The sequence below is a fragment of the Nannobrachium achirus genome (assembly GCF_963921795.1).
Source record: "Nannobrachium achirus genome assembly, chromosome: 1".
Taxonomy (NCBI): Eukaryota; Metazoa; Chordata; class Actinopteri; order Myctophiformes; family Myctophidae; genus Nannobrachium; species Nannobrachium achirus.
In genome coordinates, this window is record NC_137810.1 from 26,283,910 (window position 1) to 26,303,201 (window position 19,292).

Here is a 19,292-nt window from a genome sequence, read left to right on the forward strand (position 1 = left end):
CGTTCAGGGACGAGACAAGGCCACTAGATGTCACTGTGCCAAAAGGAAGTTACCTCGTTCACAGACGAGGCAACAAACAGTTAACTCTATGAGCCTGCAGCTGCCCTTTGAATGACCTGAGTCCATTACGTCACCCAGTCAGTGCAGGCAGCTCTTCTGGAGGAGAAATCACGGAAGGACTTAACATTGCTTTAGATTCTACTTTGAAACATAAGAACGGCTTTATCTAAGAATGAGATGAAAACAGCCCCAGGGAAGCAGAGAGCTGATTGTTTTCACGGCGACACTTTACCGCGATTTTACCGCGATTTTTGGATTTTAGTTTCGCGAGCGTTTGTAAACAAATGGATTATCCTCCTCAATCTTCTCTGGACACGCACGAAGCTTGCGAGGCACGTCAAAACAAAGCGTAAGTCAATGGTGGCAGCAGCAACAGCTATAAATGTTATAAACCTTAGCAGCCCATGTGTTAATAACTAGCTTTTTGGGGTTGTATAACTGTACAGAAGCTAGTGTCCATACTGGCACACACAGTAAAACAAATGAAACACACCCACAATGAATATTACCTGGCTACCGCTGTGTTCAAAATGGCTGTGTGAAAAGGATCTATTGTGCCAAACTGCGGTACTGAATAACAAGGTTGTCATGCATCCATGTAAGTAATGGTTTTGGACATTTGTAGTACCCAACAATGACACAATTCTACATTCAGGTGCTGATTTGCCGTAACTACATGGGCAACATGGACATGAATGAGATTGACCACTTCCTGCCCATCCTGATGAAGAGAGAAGACGAAGCTGAGATGTCGCCACTGGTCACGCATGGCTCCTCCCACTTCCTGTGGATCAAGCACAGTAACATCTACTGTATCCTACCACAGGTTGATGTCTGAGTATAAAGTAAAATCCTGCATGTTAATTTACATAACTATAAAAACATAGTTAGGAATGGATCAGAGTCGGAGTTAAATTAACACTGTGTCGCTTTGTACTGTAGATGACCGCTGATTTATTAGCCATTACCAGAATAGTTAACTTGATGGGTATGCAATTTAAATAATTAATGCATATATTTGAAATCGCTCTATTTTTTCAGAGGTTTCTGATTACAATACAGTTGCTACTATCGGTAGCACATTATCTCTGTAGTCATGTGGATCGGCCCAATTTTTCATATTTCTTCCTGACTGGCTAAGATTGACTTCTAAAGTTTGCAGGAGTGGCCCATTTTGAACCAAATGCCTCATATCATGAACACAGCGTCTGATTGCCATGAAACATTGCTGGCCCATAATAAGCTACCTGCCATGGCGGAGACCTGTGCTCCGAGGAGCATGAGAATGTGTGTGTGTAGCACTGTCTGTCCAGAGGTAATCTCTCAAACCACTGCACAATCAGCACCAAACATTGTGTGCACGCTGCCAGTAGGCCACAGCAATAGGCTACCTCCACAATTCTTTTTCATATATGTTTTATTGCGACCGCCAGGTCCCAAGTTACTATGAAAACCTCCACCGGCTGTCTGTCAGTCAGTCCCTCCGTCAGTCAGTCTGTCCGTCATGACACGTCACACTTTTGGCCCTACTCTTATCTCCGGCACCGTTGCCCCTATCCATGCCAAACTTTGCACACACACTCCTTGGCTGGCAATGCCACTCTTGCCACTCTTGCCACTCTTCTAGCGCCACCATGAGGTTGCTTTTTGCAGACAACATATGCGACCTTGACGGTCGCTTGTCTCCCGATTAGGGAATCTTACTGGTACTTTAATAATAAACGTAAAATGTATAATAGAAGTCATTGGAGCTGTGCTGTGAAACTTTGCCCAGATTTGGATGGAGTCATACAGTCAGTGCGTCATAGATATGTCATACAGTAGATGACTTATGGCTCAGGCTGGTCACATGAAGTCCAATATCCACATTGGCGCCATGCCGTTCTGAGATCCACATAATTTCCTTGTTGAACATAAACAGGATGCATCAGGACGATGAAGGACAATGGACAAGGAAAATGACTGATACAAGTGGGAATAACTTAATTCTTTTTCAGTTTATTCAAATTTGAGCCTAAATCTTTCTCTGTGTAAAACCTGAGACTTGCCCATTAGCGATGGTTATGAGAGTGACTGAGTGCATCTTTGCAGTCGACAGGCTCAGTGCAATATGAAAGAGACCCTGCAGTCCTGCTTGCCATCTTTGAGTTTTCAGTCTAGTTTCAGTGCTATCCTTGGGATATACTGTTGCACAGCTGCTAACCTCAATTTAATTTCCCAGTGTATCATGCAACACATCAAGTTGAAATATTTAACAGAGGTTTACTATGATGTGTTATGCACTGTACATCCTCTTTTCTTTTTTTTTTCTCCAAAGGGAGGTTGGACAGTTAAAGATGTTCCTTAACATTATTAATTCAACAAAGAGTGCATTGGTGAATAAATGGTATTCCCCATGCAGTGTACTAGACCTCCAAGCCACTTTATATTCCCTTAGCTGTGTTCTCAGTTGCATGCAAGCGTTTTCATCGAAGGAACTTCTTGAGGGATACTCAACACTCATTGCAATTGTATTTAGGTTATCTGATACAGAGACCACTTTGGGTGCTTTTGAAACTGTAACATTTATCACTTAAAGAGTTACTGTGTTTGTGTTGTAGTTCCTAACAATCCTTTTTCAGTGGTAGCTATGACCAAGAAGAATGCCAACGCTGCACTGGTGTACTCATTTCTCTATAAAATAGTACAGGTGAGTGTGTGCTGTATATTTGATAACTAATTCAAATTCAAAGTGTGAATCTTGAATCCAGTGCAGTGAGCACTGATATTTCTGCACATGATTCAGATTAAGATGCGTGCCTACGTAGCCAATATCCATTCGAGTTTCCAGCTCACAGAATATGCTGCATCTCTGTCATGCTTTAATGGGTGGTATTAAGGGAGCGCAGTCTACTACCGCGCTACCGAGGAGATGAACCCGTCGTTGGACTTGGTTGACGCGCCGTGGTATAATACTATGCTGTTCGCTGTTTGTATGAATGTTTCAACAGATAAGATGCAGGCAAGTTCTTCATGCAGATAAGTGTATTTATTACTTCACCGTGCCAAAAGCAAAACGTAGGCCCATTAGGCTCCATAGACAGATCAGGTAATCAAACATTTACTACAAACAACTCGCGCCACATCGTTTGATTCACAGCATAATTTGCGGTCAAAACCGTTCGCCTTTCCGGGTCAAAGCCTCCCAAAGGTGCCCGTGAACTTGACCCATTTATAAAGTACAGCGCCACCCCATGTCACACCACTTCATTGCACATGTTTTCATTTCATCATTTCAGGCTCTTACACACCGGCCCCTAATTGTTAAGGCGGGTAGAAATAACAATTCAAACCAATAAACAAAATAAAGAGCCAAAACATGTTTAGGATTCAAATACATTTAGACCTCTTGAACCAAGCACAGTTTTGTCACTGGCCTCTCAATGGTGCTGCTTTTAGTCTGCAATTTCACAGAACGTACCAGTCCGTGCCGGTCTGGAAAGACCTCCAAAACTCTGCCCAGTGGCCAGGACCCACGAGGAGCCGAAGAATCCATGATGACAACGATGTCTCCCGGTGTCAAGCTCCTTTTCTTCTGATTCCACTTTTGTCTCTCTTGTAGCAAGGGCAAGTACTCACGTACCCATCTTTTCCAGAAAAGATCTGCGAGATACTGTACTTGTCTCCATCGTCTTCTTACATACTGGTCATGTGTGTCAAACACTCCAGGTGGTAAAGCTGGTTTACCCTTCAAGAGGAGAAGATGGTTCGGCGTAAGTGGCTCCAGGTCATTGGGATCATCCGAGAGGGTAGTTATTGGACGGTCATTCAAAATGGCCTCCACTTCACAGAACACTGTATGAAGTCCATCATCGTCCAACGTCTGCTGACGTAGGACGGAACTGAGAACCCTTCTCACCAGGCGGATCAGCCGTTCCCAGACACCACCGTGATGTGATCCTGCTGGTGGATTAAAGCTCCAGACAACTCCAACCTGTGACAGCACTCCTTGAATCTTGTCCTGATTCAAAGCTGCCAGAGCCTCCCTCAGTTCTCTTTCTGTCCCAATGAAATTGGTACCATTATCGGACCGCAAACGTGCCACTTGTCCTCTCCTGCTGATAAAACGCCTCAAAGCGTTAATGCATGCGTCTGTGTCCAATGACACTGCTACCTCCAGATGGATGGCCCTGCTTGCCATACAGGTAAATATGACTCCGTACCTCTTACAGGTTGATCTTCCTTTCTTCACTTCGACTGGTCCAAAGTAATCTACCCCTGTGTTGGTAAAAGGTGGTAGGTCTGGAAGGATTCTGTCAGCTGGGAGATCTGCCATCTTTTGCTCCACTGCTCTGCCATTGTAGCGTTTGCAAAAGCTGCATTCAGCAATGATCTTCCTGACAGCTGCATGAGCGTTGGTGATCCAAAATCTCTTCCTCACTTTGGACAGTGTGTGAGTCCTTCCACCATGTCCCAGACTCTGGTGTACATGCTTGAGAATGAGCATAGAAACGTGCTGGTCCTTGGATAGAATGAGTGGATGCTTAGCCTCCTCTGGCATTGATCCTCTACTTAATCTTCCTCCAACCCTTAAGAGTCCGTCTTCCAACACTGGATCCAGCCGATATATGGGACTCTGTCGACTCACAGCTTCCTTTCCGGTTATTAAAGCAGCAATCTCCTCGCTGAATCTCTGTCGCTGACAGTAACGAATAATAGCGACCTCTGCTCCCTGCAGGTCATCCAGCGTCAAGGTACAGCTCCTAGATGTTGCTGTGAGCCTTTGACTTTCAGCCTGCTTTCTTAGACGGCTCCGCTCCAACAACATTACCTTCAGCCTGAGGAACCAGGCAGCTGCCGTCTTGAGCCTCTTCCAATCTGAGTAGTAAGCAATGAGCTGATATGTCGGGCTAGACATGTCGCATACATTAATGGCATTTACCAATGCCTCCCTTTTGACCTCCTGGTCAGTAGCGTCCACTGAGATGTCCAACACAGTTTTGGGCCAATGCTCCTCTGGCTTCCAGAGAAATGCAGGACCTTCGAGCCACCTGCTGCCACTCAGGAAGTCTGAGACCTTCATTCCTCTTGACGCATCATCAGCTGGATTGTCTTTGGAACAGACATGTCTCCACTGTGAGGGTTTAGATGTTTCTCTGATGGTCGAGATTCTATTGGCCACAAATGTGTGGAAACGCCTGTCCTCATTGTTCAGATACTTCAACACTGAAGTACTGTCAGTCCAAAATACTGACTGCTCCAACTGGAACTTCAGCTCCGCCTTCAACATCAAGTCCACTTTGGCAGCAAGGACAGCAGCCGTTAGCTCCAACCGAGGAATAGTAACTGCTTTCAATGGCGTTACCCTGGCTTTGCCGAGTAGAAAGGTAACATGGATGTGGTTTTCCTGATTCAACATCCTGATGTACGATGCGGTTCCATATCCAGCTTCACTGGCATCGGCAAAGTGATGTAGTTGGGCATGTTTGACCTTGCCAAAGGCCACTGGCTTGATGCACCTACTTGCACGGAACGTAGCCAGCTGCTCCAACTCCTCCAACCACCCTTTCCATTGGTGTACGATGTCCTGCGGTAAGTCGTCGTCCCACCCACATCTTCTTCTGCAGAGTTCCTGCTGCATTATTTTCGCACGCAACGTGACTGGCGCTAGGAAACCTAGTGGATCGTACACAGAGCTGGTGATGGACAGCATACCACGTCTGGTGCGAGACTGTTGTTTCAACTCCAACTTGAATCGGAAAGCATCGGTCTCCACACACCATAGTAGGCCCAGAGCTCTTTCCATTGGGAGTTTGTCTCTATCCAGATCCAACTCCTTTAGATCCTTGGCCCATTGCTCTGTCATGATGGACTGTAAAACGCCACGACTGTTGCTGATCCACTTCTCCAGGATGAAGCCCCCCTTGCCACACAGAGTGATCAGATCAGCTATCATCTGAATAGCTTCTCCTTCAGTGGCTGCACTTTTTAAACAGTCGTCCACATAGAAGTTCTGCTTAACAGCTAGAACGACGTCAGATGAAAACTCAGATTGGTTATCATCAGCAGTTTTCCTCAGGGCGTAGCTTGCGCAACTAGGAGATGATGCAGCACCGAACAGGTGCACAGTCATCCTGTACTCCACAAGGTCCTTAGTGACATCTCCTTCAGGCCACCAGAGAAAGCGCAGAAAATCTCTATCTTCCTCAGCAACCTTCACCTGGTGGAACATGGCTTGAACATCACCCATGAATGCCACCGGTTCCTCTCTGAAGCGAGTGAGAACTCCAAGAAGTACGCTGGTAAGGTTAGGACCCTGCAGAAGCTCACTGTTCAGAGATGCTCCTTGAAATGTGGCCGCACAGTCAAACACCACACGAAGGTTTCCTTTCCTCGGATGGTGAACACCGTGGTGCGGGATATACCACACTTTCCCCTTCTGACCCTGCAGCTGTTGCTGAGGTACTTGTTCTGCATAGTTGTTCCTTATGAGCTTGTTCATGTACGCTGCATACTCTTGGTGCAGGCTTTCGTTGTTGAGGAACTTTTTCCTCAAACCCTGGATCCTTTGCCTTGCCACTGAAACATTGTTGGGCAGACAGACCTCCTTCTTAAAGGGCAATTTCAAACAGTACCTCCCTTCCTTGAGCACTGCCGAACTTTCCGCAATATCCAGGAACCTCATGTCTTCTCTGGACATTTCCTCCGCCTTTACAGGTACTTCATTGAAATCATGATTGTACTGGTTTGCCAGCATTTCTTCCAGCCTACACACTGCAATCCTGTTCACTGAGGCAGAGGGAAACTCTGCCTCCACACCACCACTGTTTCCACTTAGTGGTCCATTGACGACCCAACCAAGCACTGTCCTTATGGCATACGGTCCATTACTGTGGCTGTTGCGGACCTCCCAGGGTTCCAATATCCTGGGCGCGTTGGTTCCTATTAGCAGGTCGACATTTGCCTTCAATTGTGGGATGTGTACACCGGACAAGTACGGCCACTTAGCCAGCTCTTCAGGTGTTATCATGTTTTCAGCAGTGACTGGCATCTTCTTCTGGGTAAGAACTTCTGGCAGAAGATAGAAATCATTGCTGTCCAGCTCCGCTACCTCCAACCCATTCAAAGTGTAAGCTGGAACAACAGCCTCCTGCCCCATGGTGCTCAGCAAGAAGTTAGTTTTTCTGCCTGTAAGGTTCAATCTCTGCATTAGCTGTTCTGAGCAGAACGTGGCTGAGCTACCGGGGTCCAGGAAGGCATATGTTTGAACGATGTTATCTCCTTTCGTTGCCTTCACGCTGACAGGGAGGATGGACAACACGCAACGGTCCTTACCGGCCCCTGTATGTCCACATGTTTCCTGTGAGACTGGCTTATTGTCGACTGATTCCTTGTGTTCTGTAGGTAGTGGTTGCCTTTTAGTGTGAAGTGCAGTTGGATGAGTCCGACCACAGACCTTGCATGTCAAACGCTCTTTGCACTCCCGGCTTATATGACCGACACACAGGCAAGCGAAGCAAACTCCCATTTCCCTCAGAAGTTGTATTTTCTCTTTGTGTTCTCTTTCTTTGAACTGTTTACAGTCCTCCAATGCATGACTGCGCTCACAGCACAAGCATCCAGTTTTCCTAGCAGTTGCTGAATCTGATGTTGGTGATGTCAGCTCTTGACCTCCGTCAGGCAACTCCATTGATGTTACGGTGGTGGCAACAATGTTTCCCTTCAGTCTGTTGGCTGGATATGATTTAAATCTGGCACCAACCCCACCGGATGCTGGTTCTTGTATGTCACCAAACAGAGGATCGGAAAGGATACTGACACGTCGCTCCACAAACGTTACAATATCCCAAAAGTGGGCCCTTTCCTGTGTGTTTTCCATAATGCCATGAGCTGTGGACCTCCATTGCTCCCTCATTTTGTATGGCAGTTTTGATATGATAGCCCTCATATGGACCGGCATATCCAATTCCTGCATGTATTGCAGCTCCTCCATTGCATTACAGCAGCCACGCAGGAACAGCGAGTAGGCTTGGAGGGCATCCAAGTCTTCAGATTTTATGGAATGCCATGCCAAGGCCTTTTGCATGTATGCGTTTGCAATTTTGTATTGGTTTCCAAAATGTTCTTGTATAAGGCCCTTTGCCATTGCGTAGCCACGCTCCGGAGCCATATGCTGGCAGCTACGAACCAACTCCCGTGGCTGTCCTCTTGTAAACTGTTCCAAATAGTACAAAGCATCCGCTTCTGTTGCCTTTTCCTCCACGCCTTGTTCAAAGGCCTTAATGAATGCCCTATATTGTAGAGGGTCACCTGTGAATATCGGAATCTCCCTTGGTGGTAGAGACCTCAACTGTTGCTGATGTACCAGAGCAGCAGTGATTTCGTTTTGTTTCTCCATGATGGAAAGTAGGGTTATGGATTCATTTTGATTGAGTTGGACCTTTGCAGATGGTTTCTCAGGTGGTGGTGCTTCCATTTTGTTTGTCTGTTGTTCCTTTTGGGTATGGTTAGATGGATGATTGAAGGACGGTTTATGGTCACATGCCTTTGGTTTCACATTTATTGGTTTCATTGTTGGGATTGACGGTGGTGTTAATTTATTTAGGTGGCTTAAATTTCCAGGTTTATATGGTTTTGCCATTGGATTTAATGCATTGACATTGATGCCCTTTTTCCTCTTTTCCCTTTCCAAATATGAGTTCATTGCATTTGAAGGTGCTTTGGGTGTACTTTTATTCTCAGAGTGTAACACATTGATCTTTGCAGCCGTTGCAGCCAACTCTGCGTCCAACTCCAGTTGCTCTCTTTTCCTCCTGAGAATTTGCTCCTGTTCCTCCAAAGCATGTTTTTCCTTTAGAACTGTTGCACGGGCAATGAGCGCTGCTCTCTCCGCTTCAGCAATTCTCATTGCGGAGGCCATACTTGACCTGCCACTTTTCCAACTTGCCTTGGAGTGGTTACTGGCCACATTGGAAATGCTGTCGTTCGGAGCAATACAGTCATCAATTAAATTGACACCACCTGTACCATCATTTTCATTAATTGCAACTGTACCACCAATATTATTGCCTTCATTTGGACCACCACACGGAATTCCACCATTGATTTCATTTTCCTTTGTATCATTGCCATCATCATCATCATCATCATCATCATCATCATCATCATCATCACCACCAGCATCATCATCATTTTGTGAAACCCACAAATCTGCATTTGACATACAATCATTGTTTGATAACATTTTTGCTTTAAACCATATGTCTTGTTTTTCCTTTTCATCACATGGCATAAACCCCAACATATTATCATGCATGCTTTTTGCCTCGTTGCACACCTGAACCAGCTCGGTAAGAGCGTTTAGTACCTTGTTTTTCTCATTATTTTTCATGAACCCTTGAATGGAATCCCTTATTTTGGCTGCCATATTCAGCCTAGCCTTTCTTCCAGCTTGCAACCTGTCATATTTATCGGAAAGCCCCTTTGCCGTCATTTTACCAACCCGCTTTTCAGATAGAATTGGAACCTTGTCCGTGACGTCACCAATAGACGCAGAGCGCACGGAGCGCACACGGGTATCCATGGCTACCTCGGACGCCGCTCGGCGCGCATCCATAATAAATAGTCAGTGAGCAAATGAGGACAGTTCGCGCGACGCAACAAAGTCAGTGGGAGAACACAAAGTCAGTGGGAAGCCGTTAAAAGTCACACGAAACGATAAAAGTCAGTTCTCCTCTTCAGCAACCATGGAATTACGCTCACCCCCAGTTTAATGTGCGCGCACAATATGAATGGCCATTTTTACCAGTAGCGCGCTACGTTTTGCATACCTCGGTGCAGCCGTTGGGCGCCGTGCGGTGATGATGTAGCCGTCCAGTGCGTTTCACAGCCGTCCTCCGGATCTCCGCCGCTCCTCCGTTCACTGCGGATCTCCGCCGCTCCTCCGTTCACCGCGGATGGCTGGCGACGTTCCCGTTCTCCCGACGCAGCAACAAACACAGTGGAATCCTCTTCAATCCCTGGCAACAGCAGCTCCCTCCGTTCGTCCTGTTGCCGCCGCCTCCGCCACGTCCAAACGCAGCGCAGCTCCCGCAGCATACAAAGCCACAAAGGTCCAACTGGTGCTTCAGGTTTTGACTAATATTAAGGGAGCGCAGTCTACTACCGCGCTACCGAGGAGATGAACCCGTCGTTGGACTTGGTTGACGCGCCGTGGTATAATACTATGCTGTTCGCTGTTTGTATGAATGTTTCAACAGATAAGATGCAGGCAAGTTCTTCATGCAGATAAGTGTATTTATTACTTCACCGTGCCAAAAGCAAAACGTAGGCCCATTAGGCTCCATAGACAGATCAGGTAATCAAACATTTACTACAAACAACTCGCGCCACATCGTTTGATTCACAGCATAATTTGCGGTCAAAACCGTTCGCCTTTCCGGGTCAAAGCCTCCCAAAGGTGCCCGTGAACTTGACCCATTTATAAAGTACAGCGCCACCCCATGTCACACCACTTCATTGCACATGTTTTCATTTCATCATTTCAGGCTCTTACAGGTGGCTTAAAAAAGAACTGGGCGGTGCAGTGGTAACGTACTGTAGCTGGCTGCCCACCACCACAGAGTCTGGGGGTTAGAATCAACTGTGGTTTTACAAACACAATTGGCCCTTGTTAGGGGAAGAGATGCCAGGCGGGGAGGGTGATAATCATTACTGCAATCGTTACTAATCCTATGGGCACAGCACCTGTCAACAGGGAGAGTTGGGTGGGAGGTGTAGGGGCCCCCACCCTCCCGGTGGGGGCTCCTCACCGGCAGGTGAGGTGAGTCGGTATACAACAGCAGTGACAACAACACACAGTAATGTGTGTGGGAAGGAAATAATTAGTATAATGACTACATTAGAGAGAAATGGGTCAAAAAATAACCTAACTGAGAATGAGCATGTCATTATTAACTTTGAGTCTACTCTGGGTGGTCCACGTGTTTTCCCCCTGTCCCCTGACATCATTATATCACATTATTAATGCAGCTCTGATAGTTGGTGCTTTCACTTCATGCATGAGCACGAGATCCATTTCCTCAACAGAAAATCAATCTCCCAACGATTTGCCAAATCTGTTGTCAGATAACAATGCTCCTTGGTACACAGCTAGCTTCTAAAATACGACACTGATTGGCCTAATTTATTTTGTTCCCATAACACACCCATAACTAATTCAGAGATGAAATATAACTCCTTGAAAATGTGCTGTTTAACGAATAAAAATGTAGCTGGACACACGCATGTGTGCCCTGCACTAGATTGTCTAAATTGGACAATGTCATGTTAAGCTTATTGCTACAACTGCTACAAAACGTATGGTAATAGCATCAGCTAAATTCCTAATGTGCTAAATTGTGTGGGTGTGTGTTGTATACCTGTAGGTGTTTAAAGAATACTTTAAGGAGTTGGAAGAGGAGAGCATCCGTGACAACTTTGTGACAGTGTACGAGCTGATGGATGAGGTGATGGACTTTGGTTTCCCTCAGACCACCGACAGCAAGATCCTGCAGGAGTAAGAACACTGACACTCTCTGGTTCTATTGTGGGTCAAATCTCAATATTTGAAATGAATGAAGCTCACTCTTTATTTTTACACTGAAGCCTGCGGCATTCAGCTGTTGTTTGGTTTCTGTGCCGAGGCACTACAGGAGCTGCTCTGTTCCTCTTTTTCATACCCCACTCCTTCCAACAACCCCCCCCCCCCCTCCCACCAATACAATCTTCTATTATTATCTGGTATTAATCCATCTAGTATTTTGCAGGTTTTTGGGTTGGGTGGAAAATGTCAGGTTCACTCCCAGATGCACTTAAATTAGAAAACCAGCTTCAGTTCCAACTCAATCTGTTATGATATGGGCCAAGTGTCTTCATGTTTTTTCATGTTGCTGTGACTCCTAGGTCTTTTCACCAAACACAGTCCGGCTCTGGTGATGCAAGTTCAAAATGAATTGTACCTTTGTACACAGTGGGCTTTTGCTCATTAGCTAACAAGAGGTGGTTTCACTTTTCCTTTTGGCTCCCGGGAGACATGCCATGTTCTGGGAAAAGGTTCAACACAGTAGCAAGTCATGCTTGCTACTAAGGTAACACAAGCTTTATTTGAGGCTAATCGCCATGTTGTGTTGTGATTTTCAAATACATACCATGGTATGTGGGATTTAATTTCCTTTTTTTATTATGATTAAAATTCATAACTTAATATTGGAACTGTGTGTGCTCAGCGTGGGTGTGTGACTGAATGCTTGTGCTTGTTTTGAGTGTGTATATGCATGAGCACTTTGTGTGTGTTTATAGTCTAGGGTTCTGAATAGGGCCGATAATTGCCAGGCTCCTATTGACACTCTCACAATGCCACTGTCAGTTGGTCAAGACATTGACGTAGAAAAGCACTACTCTTCACTGCCAAGGGAACTCTCATGCACACAGAGAAGATGTCTTTCGCTCCAGTCCGCACGCACGCACGCAGGCACGCACACACGACTGACTGACTGACTGACTAACACCATCTATTTTGTAGCGTCTTTGATCATCCAAAGTTCTTTTGACGTGTGAAAAACCTCTAGACTATGTAATGCCTCCATCACATTTCTCTTGTGTGTGGGTGTGTGTGTGTGTGTGGGGGGGGGGGGGGGGGGGGGGTGTTGTGAGAGAGCGAGTGGATACGACTATGTAGTTATGTGTCCATGTTTCTACATGCATCAGAGCGTGCAAGTGTGTACAGTATGTGTAGTCATTAATGCAGGTATAAGTGTGTGCATGTTTGTTTTGATTGCAATTGTTATGTTAATCTGTCAATTTGCTTTCAAGTAACCCTGCGGATCGCCTCATTAGCATTTCCGAGGAGAATCGGGGCGAAGCGTAACAAAAATCAAAACAACAAAACGACCCCAGCCCACTAGTCGCTGTGTTTCATCTCTCTGCAATGCTAGACTTGTGCTGCATGTCAACTGGCATTCAGGGCTCTGTAGGTAGGAGGAAGATTCAATCAATCCATCAACAAGTTGTTTATGGACAAAATCTTTGCATGGTTATTGGTTACCATTGGAGGAAAATATTGCACCTCAACAGGAAACAGCCTTATTTTTTGATTGACACAGCAAGCATTTCTAAAAGCTCTCACTTGCTGTGTTTTGAATGGGTTTTCCTTTGCACACCTTGAGACTTGGTCAGTGTGACGCCGTATTTCTACTTAGTTGGGCTCCGTTATCTTGCAATGAAATTTGCCGATTTACTTGTAATAATAATGGGGGATATATTATGAATAAAAAAGGCAAATAGAAATGTTGTTGTGGTTTGGCCAGTCCCGGTGCCTCCTCAAAGACAGTTTACAACATGCAGCCTATATTTGATGTTGTGAAAACCCCTAGAAAGAACAGACTTTACACAGCAATCCATCTTCAATGCTTCAATATCAGAGGATGAACATTTGAGAAAGCACTGCCTTCTGAGTAAGGTGTGGTTTGACTTTCAACTGCACTTTGAGCATAGGGGAAATTAGGGCAATCCCAAACCCAAAACAGAAAAACTGTTAATTATGCAACCCTGCACGAGTGCACGTTCATCGAGCTTACAAAAACAAATCCACAAAGACCCACAAGAGAAGACTAAGGGCCCACGCAGACGAAATGCGATATTGCATCAGATCAGATCTCGTGCCCGGGGGTTTATCGGTGTTCATTTCAAACGACAGCGATCCTCTGCCTTGAATTCGGGCCCGGTATATCCCGCTGTGCCAGTGAAATATCTGATACCTTTTCAATTGAGCCAGATATCCTGGATGACCACCCCTAGCGATCTCGGGCCAGAGTTGAGTGGGGAAAGGAAAAAACAAGAAAAAAGAAACTGCGTTTGAAATTGCCTACTTTCCAGTATGATTTCAGTTACTTTACATTCCGTCCGTCTTTCAGGAGATTCTCTAGTCTCTCCATCCCCGCACTCTTCTGGAATGGTGCAGATTGTGGGCAACTCCAATAGGCCTATTTGTATTTACATTATAATAAATATTGGCGTTGTGGATTCTGTGTTTCTCGAACATTTCAAGGTCTCCCCCTTCAACTCTTTACAGTGTAGGCCTACAAAATACTATTGCAATGTGCATCAAATGACAGCTCCGTCGCGCGCTGGTCATCAACTGCTTTTTTTTTCCTTTTCTTTTTTTGCGCAGCCTCTCTACAAGGCACGCATGGTGCTTTCATCAGTGCTGCCAATTAAATATTATAAAACGGCGAAATTAAACAAATATATTCGCTATAAGAGTCTCTCTCTCTCTCTCTCTCTCTCTCTCTCTCTCTCTCTCTCTCTCTCTCCCTCTCTCTCTGTCTGTGACATATTTGTAGCTATAATGCAGTATTGATACTTTTACTTAAGTAAAGAATGGGAGTACTTTTTCCATCACTGCTCAAATTAACTGTTCATCAGCGTGAATGCTTTCAGGTGTGTATCTGATCAATAGGAAATTGCCCATTACATTCTGAATGACATCAAAGCGACATGTTGTGATGTGAGCGTCTTGTGAGCATGCGAGAGAGTTTGAACTTGAACGATGTAGTGCGCTACAAACTAGGTCAGATCAATAATTAGCGCATCAGTTCCAGCTGGTGGTCGCTGCAACAGCTGACTGGAGTAAAACAAATTTTCAAAAAGTTTGTCTGCATGACTAGGTAGCCTATTAAGTCAGATATTGCATCTGAAAGGGGCAGTGGTTCTCAAACTATATGGTTCCCGAGCCAACGTGGGATCGCGGAAGGTCCCATGGGCTTTGCCGACCAATATAAATAAATAATGAATATATTGTTGTAACCAAAATGGGTCATTCCAGAATTGGAGGACATTTTACCTCTCCATTAAAAATGTGAACTACCTCTCCATAATAGTGTATAAAGAAGGTAGCTAGTACAGGTAGTGACAACATACTGTACTGTAGACAAGTGCAGTGGTTCTCAACCTGTGGATCGGGAGCTTAATGATGGAGATGGTAACCAAATGGACCCTATATTAATCTTCTTGAGGGCAGGAAATGGGTTGTGATTTTATAATATTAAAATGACGAAATTAAACAAATATATTCGCTATCTAACGTCAGTTTAATTGCCATTTGTTTAATGTTTTGACAATGAGGGTGTCCCAGGTGATTCCCAGCTTTAATGATGACCAAATAATCCTGTGTGCACTGTAATATTACGTGGGAATGATATTTGAACAATAGCCTAAATTGCGTGGTGTTAATGAGTTGTACAACACCAAACAGAACAAGAAAAAAGACCACACGTAGTAAAAAAGAAGAAAAAAAATCCCAAGGAATGTATGTCTCTCTGACTTTGAGTATGATGACATTATATGAATAATAATGTGGCATATAGCATCAACCAGCATTTTAACGGCAACCAGCCAGACATTAAACAGACATGAGCTTAATCAGCTAATAGCAATTATGAATGTCCAAACCTCGCCGTTGTGTGCGTGCAGTCGCAGAAAAAAAAAGTTTAACCCTCTCGCTTTTTTTTTACTGTCCCACCACCTCATCCATGCATATAGAATAGGGACAGGCCTAGGTTCCTCAATATCATTTAGCTGGGGACCCCCTGGAACTCCCCAAGGACTGGCGGTCCTCTTTGAGGACCAATGAACAAACTGACAGCACGAGAGACGCAATGACGTGCCCGCAGCCCGCGCGTAAAAGTAAAAAAAAAATAAAGGAATGCAATGGAATGTCTCTTGAGTATTACATTATATGAATAATGTGGCATAGTAGCATCAACCACCATTTTAACCAGCAACCAGCCAGACATTACACAGACATGAGCATAGGCTATGTCTATATAGCAAGATAGAGCAGAAGAGAACTTCAACTCCGCCAAATGACTGCGCAGAAGAAAAAAAAGGAAAAAAAAGAACGCTATAGGCTATAACGTTTTTGAACAAGTGATTACAACATTTTAGGGAGAAAGTAGGCTAAAGTAAAAAGTAAGTAGGCTAGGTAATAATAATAATAAAAGTGTAGGCTATTCTATTGTGAGGTGTACACTTTGCGCAGCCTAAAAAAAAGGGAAGAGCTGGCTTCATATAATCTGAAGCAATCCCGTGGGCTCATTCAGACGACATTAATTGTAAAGGATTCCTACCCGATGACCCGACAATATCAAGCTTTTTTGATATTATCGTGAGCGCTCCCGACGAGTCCCGATGTCATAAAAAACTAATTAACATAATCCGTTCGTGTCGGGGTACCGTTCAGAGTGAAGACCGATTCCGGGGCCGACCGAACGATTTTCCCGGGGATCATCCCGACAATCGGCCCCGGGGGAATCGGCCCCGGGATCGGCCCAGTGTGCACGGGGCTTTAAGGAGAGCAGGAGGGGGAAGGGGGGTCATGTATGAGCAGCCTGGCAATCCTCTCTGGCAACTTGGGGATGGGAGAAAGTGGGGCAGTGTCCTCGCCACGTCAAACAAAGCACTGACTCCTCCACCAAATAAGCTGTGCAGGCAAAGCAGTTAAGCGATAGCCAACTAGTGATTGGTTGCACATTAAATGGCAACATTCAAATACAAATAAATTAATACGCCCTCCAAGGAAATAAAATGAAATCAACAATCAAAAACGTACATTAGATGCATATATCTAATGTATATTCTGTACTATAGGCTATAATGAAATCGTTATGAAGATGAATACATAACATTTTAGCCTCATGAAATCATTATTAAAAGGTGTTTTACATTTCTTAATGTTCATTTTAAAAGGCTGACAGGCAGAGCTGTTCAAAAAGTTCAGCTACATTTGCCTGTGCTTTTATCTGCAAGTGCCTCCTGTGCTTAAACTGAACAGAACTTTTACAGAACTTTTTCGCTAATGGACGCTCACGTGCGTGTATCAAAACACCATCTCACTTCCAGCAGTGGAAGCTTGTGATTGGCTGAACCGGAGGTAGGGAGCGCTCCGTTGTGTTTGCCTGGACCGCGCGGAGGTGCCGAAAGTCGGGGGGGGGGGGGGGATTTACTATTCTGTCCATAACGGCACATCAGTCGGTAACTGCGCTGAGTCGGCTCATGCGACCGTCGCAACGCTCGACACGGCGACTCGCTCGCTACCGCTCGCCGACGGTGTCTCACGTGGCTCATGGTCGCCTGAGATGCCGCGCCTCCGTCATCTCCACCGAAAACAGGTGCTCCACCCTTGGTCCATTGTTGGAACTGGGATGGTGTTTTGATTCACGCTGCTCGCGTATGTTGTCAACACGACATCTGCAGTTTTGTCCTACATCTGGCTTTGCCAAGACAACTTTTCACTTTACCTTTTTGAAAGTATTCCTAATACATATTTTCGAAAGGATTTTTCTGGCCAAGGCACAGTAGGCTCGGGTGTTAACATCATCTGTGGAGTGGGATTTACCGCCAGCTGGGAGATTTTGGAGTTAAAAATCTATAAAAGCACATGGTGATCTCTTAAAAGCAAGCGTACGGCTATGAGAACCCATAGAGGCTACTGAAGAGAAAACGGTACTCATTATTCAAGATTTTATTAGATACATTTTTAAATTATATAAAGAGATTTTTAAGCTAAATAGATTTGTCACAGGGAAAAAAAGCCACTGCATTAAATTAGCCTGTAAATCCTGCATAGGCAAGACACTGCTTCACGGCCGGGTACCCATTTCACATTGATGATGAAGGAATCGGTGGTGGTGGTGGTGGGGGCATCAGATCTGTGTGGAAAGTTCGATCAATCTATCATATCACTCTGGGGAGACACTGCGGGCCTGGGCAAGAGAGGAGAAGATGAGGGGAGGAGAAAGGGGGATAGTGGAGAGGAGTGGAAATTGAGGGCAGGAATGGGTGGAATGGAGGCCAGGGGGTGCAAGGGGAGGGGGTAGTATTAGTGGGAAGGAGAGCAGTGGATTTGGGGAGAGGGATGGAAGGATTAGAGGATTGGGGGTACAGTAGGTGTAAAAGGGTGGGTAAAGCCCGATTTAAACTTGGTTGCTCACTGGTGTTGTGCACCAGAAATAGCTGATTTACAAGCCCACAATGCGTCGTGGTGTGATGCGTTGTGGACTTGTAGATCTAGTGTGAATCAGGCGTAATATTGCAGAAGAAAGTGGGTTTTGAGGGGAGGAATGGGAAGACTGGAGGCTAGCGTTAGAACTACTGAGCTCAGGGAGAGAGATCTGTCGAGAGGGGTTTCAAAAGTGAAAATACTCTGTGTCAGCACTATACCGCCGTATGAGCATATGGTACCGTCTTCATGTGTGTTTTTTTTTTATGATTGAGGAGTGCCTGAGATGGTGTAAGATTCTTTATTTATAAACGTACATTAGTTGCCACATTGTATCCTATCGAACTAGTGTAACCATGTGTGCGACACATCTAGGTCCATTTACAACAATATCCCTTTGGACAATGTAATGTTATGTATTTAAAATGTATTCTGCTGGGAAATTCATTCTGACCTATCCTAACTATTGGGAGCAGTGGGCTGCCACCTAGTGGCACACAAGGAGCAGTGGGGCACCGAGTCTTGCTCAAGGGCACTTTGGCATGAAACAAGAAGGAGCCTGGGTTCGAACCGGGTACCTTCCCGTTCCCAGACGGCCACACTACTTCCAGAGAAAGCCCTGATTCTTCGTCGCCCTTAATGTCTCGTTAATGTTGTTGTGGGGAAATGGTAACATGAATAATGAGGAAGCCCTGATTCTCTGAGTTCTTCTATTGAAGCTCCAGTGCACAACACAATGTGAGAGGCAGGGGGAAGCTGTTTGTCTATAAACACACTGGGTCACATGTTGTTACCTAGGTACTTCTCTCCCCCTGGACTAGTTTGATGACGACAGCAAACTGGCTTCTCACCTTTCACAATAACAGGCAACCTAACCCTACGTGATGTGATGCATGAACAGAGGTACACATACTGACACAGACGATAGAAGTATTTCAATTAAACAAATGGGCCAATTATTTTAATGGAATAAACAAGTTACTCATATAATAAAAGAAACCTGAGTAGGTGAATGAAACAAAGCACCATCTTGTGGAATTGTTCAGGTACATTCACCCCATGCACCCTTCACTCATGCTAATCATCCATTCTAAGTGATCGCTTTCATCCTATCTTTATTTGAGATAACAGTTTTTCCCCCCCCCTTTCTAATCTCTGGCAGTCACATTGGGTTCGTAACCCCCTCTTGTTCTAATTGCAGCCATGAATAACTTGC

General features: G+C 45.1%; 1 protein-coding gene across 2 annotated transcripts in view; it reads left to right on the top strand.

Moving 5' to 3' along the window:
* ap1m3 (adaptor related protein complex 1 subunit mu 3) overlaps positions 1-19,292 on the top strand; it is a 57,697-nt gene that overhangs the window by 9,613 nt on the left and 28,792 nt on the right. For both annotated transcript variants that reach the window (XM_080723217.1, XM_080723218.1), the window contains exons 2-4: positions 716-872; positions 2,682-2,749; positions 11,466-11,596. In XM_080723217.1, coding sequence (XP_080579343.1) covers positions 716-872; positions 2,682-2,749; positions 11,466-11,596 — 356 coding nt within the window. The remainder of the gene's footprint in view (positions 1-715; positions 873-2,681; positions 2,750-11,465; positions 11,597-19,292) is intronic.